Source organism: Clytia hemisphaerica, unplaced genomic scaffold (assembly GCF_902728285.1).
Source record: "Clytia hemisphaerica strain Z4C2 unplaced genomic scaffold, Clytia hemisphaerica genome assembly, whole genome shotgun sequence".
Classification (NCBI taxonomy): Eukaryota; Metazoa; Cnidaria; class Hydrozoa; order Leptothecata; family Clytiidae; genus Clytia; species Clytia hemisphaerica.
The window spans coordinates 2,442,922-2,455,707 of record NW_027103851.1 but is presented as its reverse complement, the minus strand read 5'-3'; the positions used below and the strand labels follow the sequence as shown (position 1 = coordinate 2,455,707).

Below are 12,786 nucleotides of genomic sequence, written 5' to 3'. Positions count from 1 at the left end.
TAAATTCTTTTAAGAGATCTGTAAAGTGTTACGTGTATAATATAACCCATAATCAAGATGATATAATGCGCAGTGTCGAATACAGAGGGGATAGGAAATCTACGATGGAAGGACTACGTTCGTTTGTATAGGATTGAGATTTTGATTCAAACCGTAGACTGTTTAATGATTTCTATTATTCTAAACAATAGAACTATTATTTTCTGAAAACATTCTTATATAATGACATATTATTTTACATGCGTAAAGTGACTTTGTTAAAAACCTGTGAATCCCTCTGCATTCATTACTGATAAAAATATATAAACATATAAACATTTATCTATTCACACCTTAAAATACCAAAACGTTCCAAATGAATGCGTTGAATCATTATCCGACAATCTTCAAAGATTTTTCTCATATGGTTCGTGTCCACGGCACACGTAAAATGTGGAAAACAAAGTCGTGTACCGTTCTCTGTGGCGATTGGTCTGGTCTGTGGAATTGACATGAACATATCACGTATGAAAAGTTTGGCACGCGTCACATCATGCGGCACTTGTAAAGAGTACGTTTTCTTGGAGGGCATTATATTCGGTTGGTAATACTTGAAGCTGGGAAAATAATCCTCTAATTTATGTTTATTTGCTTCAATTTTCTCTTGTAATAAGTCCACTTTATTTAAGAACAAAATCACCGATACCTCGTTCAAAAATCGATTCTCCCAAATTTGCGTAAATAAATCCAAGCTTTCTTTTAGTCGATTTCTACTCGGATCTTCTTTTAAAGTCAAATTATAGCCGCTTAGTGACGTCACGAACACTACCGCCGTAGCATCGTTAAAGCATTGGATCCATTTACGGCGTTGGTCTCTCTGCCCGCCAACATCGAACATATGAAAATTTGCTTCTTTTACTTTGAATTTAATCTCAGTAATCTGTTCCGTCATAACACGACAACGTAGAATATCTTGATCATCTGGTATATAGTCCGGTTTCCGTAAATCTGGCAAACGATCGAGAAAATATTTAGCACTGTCTATTAAATGATATTCGTGACTACGTTCATAACAATCTGTTAACGCCTTTGACTGCCATAACACTTGACAGTCTTGAAAAAATCCTTCGTTATATTCACCAGAAACGGGTGTTGAGTATCGATCCATGATTCGTGTAGCAGTTTCTACTAGTTCTTCCGTATCGAAAGTGATTTCTAAAGAATGCATCGCTTGTAGCATCGTCACAACGGCATCGCGTACGTTGTTAAATACTTTTGGGATGAACTCCCGACGTTCCATATCTTGGAATCCGTCCATGTTGATGATTTGCATTTGTTTCACAATAGTGCTTTTTCCACTCTCAGCTGCTCCTAATAAAAGTAAACGATGCATGGTGCGGTAGACCTTCCGTTCTTTATGCAACAAAGAGTCAATGAAAAGACTGTTCTCAATGTCAGGGTCCATATCCCTGTTGCCACCGCAACAAGGAAACATTTTGATGTTATATTGTTTAGTTTAGTTTTTCGTTTTTCTCATTTGTTTTTTTTTGTTGTTGTTTTTTGTATCTGTGAATGGAAAAGAAGTATAGAAGTTAGTCAATTTCTCTTCTAATATACAATAACTAATGAGTACAAGAAAATGATTTAATCAACTTAGGGATATCTCTAGAGATGGAGTGACGAAGCATTGCTGAGTATTCTTTAATGATAAAATAGACACCATTACTCGAACGGCCCTGGCTGGCCCATGCCTTTTCTACTAAGTAACTCTTTGATAGACGATAGCAAATAACTCTATCGAATCCAAAATCTCATTATAAGTTCACTGACTCTTCTCCTTGATCAAAGACCAATTTAATTAGGATACAAACCATAATTCTACCAAAAAAGTACACCTTACTGCTTTCTAAAATATTGATAGCAGAAACAACTGTCAAATACGGAGCGAGTTTGAAGCAAATTTCAAATGTCCAACACACAACAGTAAAGAAGAAATTGAATCAAAAAAGATATCATCGTTTTGACGACAGTGACAATCTTCAAAGAAACACCATTATATATCATCATACATAAACACACATAATATATCTACCAATATATCAAATCACTAACTCTCTTTCAGTGAGTAATAGAGTAGAAAGGCCGTGAGTAAAGGCTAGAAGAGGGAGATTGTTAAGATACCACAAAAACAGTAATTAGGAAAATTAATGAGGTTGAAATAATCAAGCAAAGAAGTAGAGAGAAAAAGAGTTTTATATCAAACATTCAATATATTGGCCCTATAAGCACCTGGCTAACTTAAATGCAACCCCGCGAAATTAGATCAACGGGGAATTTTCCAAAACGATGTCTCGATGAGTTTTACTACGACTACTCCTGCTCGTGATATCTTATCTGATCAAACAAGGTAACACTTTGTGATCAACGGTAAACCATACATGTTTTTATAAGTACAAACTACCAGAACATAAGGGTTCAATGGCCAAGAACAAACACCCGATTTCTTAGGAAAATGGGCAAAAATACTCACAAAATGGTGAAAATAAACCATGTTCAGAACATTTCTAGGCTTAAATCCGAAGGCTTGTGATGTTCTTATAAAAAAATGTGTACTCGCGGATATTAAGACTTTCCATAAGTTGATGTCGGTTCCATCTTCTAATTCCGTCAACCTACTTTAGAAATAGGAACGTTAGGAAGGTCACAGATCACATTACTTTTTGACTTAGCAGCGATTCCGCCAATTTTATCTTTCTCGATTCCGTAGGCGGCGGAATTGTTATTCTGAGCAAATTTGACCATGCGGTGGAAAAAAAACACCAAATACCCAATACCAAACCCTCTTTAAAACATTCAAGGCCCTTTCAAAATAAGGAGTTATTGCAGAAAAAACAACGATGAAGAGTGTTGTGATGATGGACGTGTGCAATTATGAATTCAAGACAGGAAATGAAATAATGCAAAATCATGTTTAAAAATATACCATCCATAACAATGACTGATGATTTCCAAATAAATGAATTCGGGTACGGTCTTTACAAAAGATGTCGGGACAGTGATCAGTCCTCAAAAAGCAAGCCAACATACAGGACAGGATACCCAGAAGAAAAGAAAGAAAGAAGCATAAAATTTACAAGAAAGACGTGATATTCCAGCTGGCAAACAAAACGTCGCCTCAACGTTCATCTAACGTTAAATAAACGTTATGTATACTGATATAGTAGGGGGAAATTTGTAAAATCGCTCGATTTTTTTAGTCAAAGCACTTGTTATACATTTTTGGAAAGTTAAGTAAGGGGTAGGGGAATCAAAATAACTTGGGTGCCAATTTTTTTTCGGACACTTTGGTGTGATTTTCGGACAAATACGACGGACTCAGGCAAAAATCATAGGGTGAAAAATTAATAGCTAAAAATTTTAGCTGGAGAAAACGGAGACCTGTTGTATATTTTTGGAAAGCTCTCAAAAAATGAGGATTAGTGATATATTGCGAGTATAAGTGATTTCAGTACCTAACTCGAGATATTGAGCTTCCGAAAGCGCAAAAACTGGACAAAACAGCTGTTTCTGGCTGAAAAACACTGAAAAACACTGTTTTTAAGGATTAATATCTCGAGTTAAGTAAAGAAATCACCTATACTCGCAATATATCACTAATCTTGATTTTTTGAGAGATTTCCAAAAATATACAACAGGTCTCCGTTTTCTCAAGCTAAAATTTTCATTAATTTTTCACCCTATGATTTTTGCCTGATACCGTCGTATTTGTCCGAAAATCACACCTAAGTGTCTGAAAAAAAATTGGCACCCAAATTATTTTGATTCCCCTACCCCTTAGCTTTCCAAAAATGTATAACAAGTGCTTTGACTAAAAAAGTCGAGCGACCTCAAAAAAACGAACAAATTTCCCCCTACTAATAGCTTACTCTGGTAGAACATGCTCCGATTCCTTTTGATGCAGAGTTGTTTTATGGTACTAATTTATATACAAAAGAATTTGATCTGTTATAACGATAATTTTCAATTTTAAAATCTTAAAAAAATCGTCATTATTTTCTTTTTGTGTGTCAAGTTAGTGTATACATAGTGAGTTCTGGAAGTCAACTAAGCAGCTAATGATAATTTATACATAACACTTAATACCTTATCGGGGGAAAAAATGTTGGGGGAAAGTGACGAAAATTTTGAGGGGGTGACGAATTTTTTCCCCGATATTTTATCACCCGACCAAAACTTTTACCCGATTTTTTTATCCCCGACCAAAACATTTACCCAATTTTTTTTTAAACGCCAACCAAAATAGACGATATCGGATTTAGATAAATGCAATGCATTCTGGTTTCTAGGGACGCTCAAAGGAATTATAATCTATTATAATTGATCTATTATAATTCCTTTGAGAGTCCCTAGAAACCAGAATGCATTGCATTTATCTAAATCCGATATCGTCTATTAAAATCTAAATTTCTTACACCTTTATTAACCGAAATTAGTGCTTTAAACGCCGAATTACAAGATCTTTTTTCGAGCTAGTGAAGGAAACCATTTCATTGGGACAATTTAGTTGGGTGAAAGTGACTAAATTGTAAATTTCGTCGGGGAAAAGTGACGAACTTTAAATTTTGATCGGGGGAAAGTGACGAAAATGCCTCTAGGTGACGAAATTTTTTACCGACAAAAAAAACTCCAACTAAATAAAACTCCGATATTTTTTTCCCCGATAAGGGTACTCTTGTTTGACAGAGAAAGTAGAATGGAAAAACCTACCACTGGAAAAATTGCCAAAATAATACAAATACCAGCCCCAATCGAACCTCGTTACCATTTTACCACTTGCCATTGAGATATCTAGTTAGGAAAACTGAAAATGTCAAAAATAACCCCTCTAAAAGTTTGAATCATATCGATCTTTCCGACAGCTCTGTGTTCTCTGAACTGATGGTAACAAACAATAACGCTAAACTAAATATTCAACAATTATTTGTAGGATGTAAAAAAATCTGCATTCCTCATCAAAGTTGACAGACGAGGACGTCATTTTATGAAGAACTGAAAGTACGATGTTACGAAAAAAGAGAAATCACAAGACATATTATAAACTAATATACTAATACTTCTACTCGATTACTCAATCCATATCAGTCACCAAAATTAACAAACTGCTTACAAAGTAGGAAATATGAGAACTTTGATTTATAGAATCTAAATATAAAGTGAATTGCATGATAATCATTGTCGAACGTGCGAGCCACACTGGGCTCAACTTCTGTAATGCCTCGAAGGCCCGTAGTTGCTTACATCACAAATTGTTAGTCTTGTTTTGTAAATATATTATAAACATCCCAATGGGAAGAAGTTAGAAAGCAATGGTATCTTCCAGAAAAACATTAGCGTATACTGATAGCAGATTTATCTAAATAAAGTAAGAAAGAATCTATTTTGGAACAAGACGCAAGTAATATCTTTCTACAAAAACCATGTACTAGTAAACAGTCTTTCACTGGAAAGTGGACACCCAAAAAATATACAAGGTGAACTTCTAAGAGATTAAGGAAGGGATCTTTTAAATTCAAAGTCCTCGGTTAGGTGCAATTCTTTTCTGGAAAAAGCCCCAATTCTGATTCTTGTTAAACAATTGTTAAAGAAAGATTCCAGTTAAACAGGTTTAACTTGTACAGCTTCTGTTTATTTTATAGCAATCTGTTAAAACAGAAAAAAAACTTAATCAGCCATCTATATATGAAAGAAGGCAAGATAATAAAACGAAGTTTTCCAAAAAGTATCAAATTAATTATAGATACATGAACAATGAAAATTACGTAAACCAAATTCTTTTGATAACGAGTGCCGTGCTAAGACTCACGTAATGCATTCAAATAAGACTCAGCATATTCAAAAAGAATAGAAAAATATTGATTGTAGGACACAAACAAAAATCGGAGGGAAAAGAGAAACACATTCGTGGTCGATATAATGTTACCTAAAAGAAACAACCAAGCAGCCAATCAATGCACTGAAAGGCTCATTCAACATTTATCCACAACCTGGTTCAAATCATCAAAAAAGTCCTCCAACTTATGCGAATCGGGTTGTTTGCCAACTTGGTCTTTTCCCTTCGAAACTTAATCTAAATGTACATTAAGTGACCCATGGTTTTGTTGCATTTGACTAAGAATAAATAACCGCAAACTCAAAAATACAAGTCATAATTCTCACAAACACAATTCAACAGAACAACACACAAGATATGTGATCTTTCTCAAAATGAAGAAATCATAAATCACTTGGCAATCATCATATAGACGATAAGAGGGATTGAAACCCTATTAAAAAATTCCCCTGATAATTCAAATACTTATTAACGACATTTATTTATAGCCGCGAACAAAAGTGGGGAAATTGAGTAAGTTTCGAACTATAAATAGTAATCAGAGGTATTGACAAATCAAAAGAAATTTACGTTTGTCTTTTGTATAGGAATATCAACGGGTTGGCTGGCAGCCATATTGATTTTTCTAAATTGACTATTTTACACATTTTTTATAAGAAGATGAGAACACAAAAATTTAAAAGAACATTGTAAGAACATGCAATTTCTAAGGGATCAACGCCGCTTATATTGGCCAAAAACAAAGAAAGAAATTTGTGAAAAAATCACTTTTAGCTGTCTTGCCTTTAAGCCCTCCCTTTAAAACATGGATCCCTAATATTTCGGACTTGGTCTTGAAAACTGCTAGATCGATTTTTAACAAATTAACGAGCTTTTGCTCGAAGGAATTTTAGGCTAAGAGGTCAAAAAGCTGAGCTATGGCCAGCTGGTTAAGTCTGAAGTCACAATGACATTCTTACAAATGATGTTGAGCATTAGGACTTATAATAAACAATTTACACGCCAACCGAAAGACAATATTCAAGATGAGGGGTTGGTTCAATAAGAATTGTAGACAGTCCTTATTAATGGTCCTTCAAAGTTTCTTTTTTTTCATATTGAGACTTGTTATGATTGAGTAAGAAAAATATCAAAAATAAACTTCTTATGAAATGAAATGGTACTTCGCTATCAACAACATTCATGAGGAAAAAAATTCCACCACCCTTTCCATATGCAAAAAAATATATATTATGACGTAAATGATGGTTAGATGATTATTTTTGAGTTTTTTTTATGCTGGCTCATCCCTTGTTTTGTTTCCGTAAAGTTAATCAAATAAAACCTTCCCCCCATGTTCTGGGTAAGATTTAGCCTAGAAATCTCAGCTAGTTTGATTCAGTCACTGGGGTAAATCTGATGGTAAGTTGTGACTGAAAATAATATTCAAGGCGAACTTAGAATCCGTAAATATAAAAAATCTTTAAATCATCGAAAACGCTATATTGCAATTAACCGTGTGTTCTAGCCTGTGTGAATATGGGCTAAATCAAATAGGCTACGTAAGATTCCACTTCCCGGACTATGGTTCCACTTCCAATCTAGCGGAAAAGCCCAGAAATCCGGGTAGTTGGAGATTGAGCTTTGACTTATAACACACCTTGCTAACCTTTAGCCGGATATTCCGGATATTAAGTCAGTGTAATATTACTCATAATCGCACGATGGGTTATTTTTTCTTATTTGGCGCGCCCTCAAAGAGAGCAATTAATCGTTAATTGCATCCTGTAGAGAGCAATTAATCGTTAATCACACTCTTCGATGCAGCGCCAATGTTTACAAAATTGATTTTAATGTTTTTTCTTACATTTTTTTTTTTGCATCGAACGTCTTAATTGCATTTGAAATTTACTTTATGAGAAAGAAACTCAATAAACAACAATAAAAGAAAGACATAGAGAGAAGAGAAAAATATAAAACTCTCAGTGTAATTTCTGTAATTTACTTTCCTAACTGGGAAAAAGTAGTGAAAGCCATTGTGCGATTAGCTCGTAATCACATAATAACTCGTACAATTCGAGAATCGCACTCGTGATTTTTTTGTTTCGAATTTTCCTCGTCCTTTCGGACTCGGAAAATTAATAACAAAAAAATCACTCGTGCAATTATATTCGAATTGCACTCGTTATCATGTGATTACATATACAAATGACGGTTCCTTGATTGCCTGAAATTAAGTTCTATTAAATAAAATTTGAATGAAAAAGTAAGCAAGTTTGTTGAGCTATTGAGATTAACACAAGTCAAGAGCATTTCCCAATCCCTAGATACAGAAACCTAGAGCTGGTTAAGGCAAAAAGGGCAATTTTCGGCCGGTCTGTAAAATACCCCGATTCCAGCAGGTAGTAAAAAATTGATCTTGTGCCCCAGAAATACATGTCACGTGGAGTTACCTTAAAGATTTGAGCAAAGAAGATAGAGGGAAAAAAGAAAGAGGGGGCCCTTTTTGTAGCAGGTAATGAGAGATAAAAGACTGACTTAATTATGACGAAATTATGATGACGTTATCGTAAATGCAGATAAATTCATCCTGATGATCTGCTTCGAAAATAGAATCCGACAATCTGATAAATGCCATTAAGTTTGAAGAAATTATGATGAACGAGGTACAACAAAACATTTAGAAAGATTATCCTACACAAACAGGAAAATAAAATCGCAAAATTGAAACTATTTTCAGAAAATCTTGATTCCTTCCTGGTGTAAAACCAGTAAATAAAAAAATAACGTGATTCTAAAAAAACACCTTAGTTGTGAAAGGTAATAATATATCCATTCTGAAATTTTACCCAACAAAAAAACACTTTTAATCATTGTCATGAAAAGAAATCTTAGCTACTAAGAGCGGTCGGACTTTAACCATACAGTTTAAAATTAAACATCGTACGAACCATAATAGCAAATTTCGACCAAATTAGACAAAATTAAATTTAAAGCATGCGTTTTCAAGGACTTCAAATTCACAATGCCATGGTTAAAACATTTTAATTTCCAACAATAATGATTTTTCAAACCTCCTCCAAAGATGACTCTTTCAAAGATGACAAATAACCTCTATTACTGTAAATAACTGACAACAAAAACACTTAAAGAAAATACGTGGAGGTTGTAACCATCGCAAAATGCTCGTGTGTCCAATGAAAACAGTTAAGGAAAATGCCAGGGAGATATATTTGGAAAGTTAATTTATAGCAAAAAAATCCTATTTTCAAACTTGTCAACACATAATCTATCATCCTGTTTGTAGTAATTAAAACATGAACTCGTTCTACTTAAGGATGATGGTGAATTTTAATGACTTAGTGTAAAACCCCTCAACAAGAAGGAACATATATTGGCCTGGTGTAAAACCCTTAAGTATTATAAAGCGATAGTGTAAAACCCTTAACGATAAAACGTGGGCATTCTGAGAAAAACAGATCAATAAAACAATCTATAGGACACTTTTTAAGTGGCCACACTTCAAACATTTACTATTATTACTCACCCCATGCTTTTTTAGCAAAGTGTGTGAGGGCAATCTCTGTTTCTATCTATCAGTGACTATACCAAGACAAATTGAACATGATAAAGCAAGCTCACTATGGTTCACTTTTGCTGAGGCTACGTATCACGAAACAAATTTAAATATTTTTCCCCTTTAAAGGATATCATTCAGAGTATGTAGCATCATTTGCTTACTCAGCATTTTTAAACAAAAGAAAAATAAATGTTTCGCTCCCTCCTACGCCACGCGAGCACAAAATTAGAGAAATTCGTTTGTTCGTTCTGTACACCTTCTCACAGACCCGGATGGGACGATATTTTGGCTAAGTTTTCCAATGGGAAGAGTTCCCAGTGTGTCTGTGAGAAGGGGGTGTTTCTGCCCCGTCATCGTAGGACTTGTTTTGTATATCATACAAACCTTTAACGCTTTAACTCTTCCTGCATCCTAAAACTTGGTTGATAACATTTGGAAGAGCTATCCATGTGAAATTAATAGTTTGGCGGTGTGTACTAAGATCTCATACATATTTTCTACAAATTTTGTTAGAATACGAGGTATGATTCGAACAAGTCAAAGATAACTTTCGGAAATGACAAACCTTTTTAACTCGATAAGTGAATAAAGTAACAGAACGTGATGTATGTCGAAGTTTCTCGTTATCTTGCATGAAAAGAAAAGTTCGGATACCCCAGCTCCAATGCTATGTCTAAATATAATCAGAGGTATAGCAATCGCTAAATAAAACCAGACACTTGTACCATAGTACTAGTTATTGTTTTTCTAGACTGTGATGGGAGAAATTCACAAAATAATTTACAAATTTCTCATTTCAAATCATTGAACATACATAAATCTGGGAAATTTTTGAAACAATCAAAGACATCATTGCATCATCACCATTATGTTTACCAAAGTTAACTTTTTAATCTTAGATTTGAAATTCGCATCAGAAAATAACAAAGTCTGCATTCTAGTCGGTAAAGTCTTTAGGACTAAATTCCTTTTTCTTATAATATGATTTTGATCAGAAAAAAAGCTATTTGAATAACAAATTTCAAAATTTGCGGTAAAGTGATCGAAATAGAAGCCAAAAAAGATCAAAATAGATTCATGGTACTCGAACTCGAAATTGTTTTGAGAGCTTTACCAGATACTAAAGACACTATAAATATTATTTTGGCAGAATTCCAAAAGTCAAAAAGAAAAAGTCTTAAATTTACTAGGTCAGCGTGTTTCAAACACACTGTTGGCGACCGCTTCAAAAAAAAAAAGGAGAGAAAAGTATTCGTCAGAAAAGAATTTTTACTTTATCCACTTTTTCCTAACGTTTGAAAAATCTTTAATTTGAAAATGTACTAGTACGATAAGGACCTTTCGCTGCAGCTTAGATCTGGACATGTAACGTCGAGATCAAAAGTCGAGAACGAGGACGAGAAGAAGCGTTTACCTACCATTACCACAACTACGTTGTAATTTTTAAATCGAGTATATGTAGTGTTTCAATCCCTGACTATGTTTTTAATGATATCAAAATCATAGTAGTAGTAAAAACATAATGTTTATGCATGCGTTTTAAACACATTTGAAAAGTTCGAACGAACGAACGAACGAACGAACGAACGAACGAACGAACGAACGAACGAACGAACGAACGAACGAACGAACGAACGAACGAACGAACGAACGAACGAACGAGTGGTTTGGATTTCGTAAAGTGAAAAAAGCAGTCTTAAAACAACAGACAGTAATTTAGTAGTATATCTATTTTATTAGAAAACGGCGTAATTTCTCAAAAAGGCCTAAAAACTAACTAAAAGGAAAAAACATAAGTCACATCCCAACGAAAATGAAGAACAAAGAAATCAGTTAAAAAAAGTAGCATCCAATCCCAAGAAATCTCATCAATGTGAAGAAATGTTTATTTAACATTATTCATACTCCAAAAAGTTCAAACACATACCGGGTGCACCAAAAAAAAGTATACAGGTCTGTCGAGATATTGTGGGCTTCAGCATTTAAATCTTTTGTTTATTTTTTTTTTTATCGTATAGAGGATGCTCTAACTTGAATTTTGAGCTATCATACATTAAATTTGAAAAGGTAGTTCGAAAATTATTTTTAAAAAACTGACTTTTTTTTAATGTCGAAATTTCAAAAAAGTATCAAAAACAGCGAGCAAACTTTTCTCTAGACATTTACCTTTTTACACATAAAAATACCGAAAAATGCACCAAAATTTGTTACAAAATTTAAAAATATGGTAAAGCAAGCTATTCCCATGTGGGATAATATTTTTGGAAAAACTGAAAAAAAGTTTTGGAAATCTCCAATAGAGGTTTTGATGTTATGTGTGTGCTATGTGAGAAAACTTTTGAAAAATTAGACCACCATTCCTCCACTTTTTGCTCAAAGAATTTGGGTCTGTATTGAGTTTGCTGGTGTTGGAAATGTTCATGACGTGCAAATAAGATGGATAAATTGTTGGCAAAATATAAATAAGAAAAAAAAAATAAAAAAACCCAATAAAATTGTGTTTTTGTCATGTCGTCTTATTTATAGCGTGATTGCTGTTTTTAATGATTTTTTGAAATTTCGACATAGAAAAAAAGTTATTTTTTCTTAAATAACTTTCGAACTACTTTCTCAAATTTAATGTATGATAGCTCAAAATTTAAGTTAGAGCATCCTCTATACGATAAAAAAAGAATGAACAAAAAATATAAATCCTGAAGCTCACAATATCTTGACAAACCTGTATACTTTTTTTTGGTGCACCCGGTAGAACAAAATTTCCGTGAGTTGAAGTAATTTATCAAAAATCTTACCCTGACCTTATTAACCCCATTCTTCGTCCTATAAAATCCAACTAACAATTTATATAAAAATAAAGGTCAAACTAGGGTTGTTTTCGAAAGAAATTATGCTTTTCTGCAAGCAAAAATTATGTAACATGCAGGTCGCTAGAAATAGATGAAAACTGAATCGTAGACGATTAATCAAATCTAGTCACACGCCCTATTTTTTATAAGTCAAAAAGAATTAACTTTCGCAGTTCAAAGAATGAAGCCTCGAGTCTGAACTTTTTTGAACAATTTATCAACAACGTAAAGTTATGTAACAGGTTGCTCGCTAAAAATGGATAAAATGTGATACGTGGACAACGATTTATCACTTTAGCTCCCTGCCCTAAATTATAAATTTTTACTTTAAAGAATTGTATCTTTCAAAGCTGTGACAAGGAAGTTCAAGTTCGAACTCACTTTGATTTTATTTTCCAAGCCTAAGTTATGTTAATGATATTTTATTTCGAAAATCAAAGTTGACCTTAAAACCAATGTGTCAAGTAACGGCGCAAGCGCAGATTCTTACGTCAATAAAATCAAATTTCTTG

The 12,786-nt window shown here is 33.7% G+C and overlaps 1 protein-coding gene across 1 annotated transcript; it reads right to left on the bottom strand.

The window, feature by feature from the left end:
* LOC136807775 (guanine nucleotide-binding protein G(s) subunit alpha-like) lies at positions 1–1,581 on the bottom strand. The gene has a single exon (XM_067064400.1). The coding sequence runs from the start codon at positions 1,472–1,474 to the stop codon at positions 323–325; it is 1,152 nt and encodes a 383-aa protein (XP_066920501.1). The 5' UTR covers positions 1,475–1,581; the 3' UTR covers positions 1–322.
* Positions 1,582–12,786: the final 11,205 nt, after the last annotated feature.

Bases quoted from the DNA above. Each gene is read 5' to 3' on its own strand.
- LOC136807775 (XM_067064400.1), bottom strand. From the start codon at position 1,474: ATGTTTCCTTGTTGCGGTGGCAACAGGGATATGGACCCTGACATTGAG.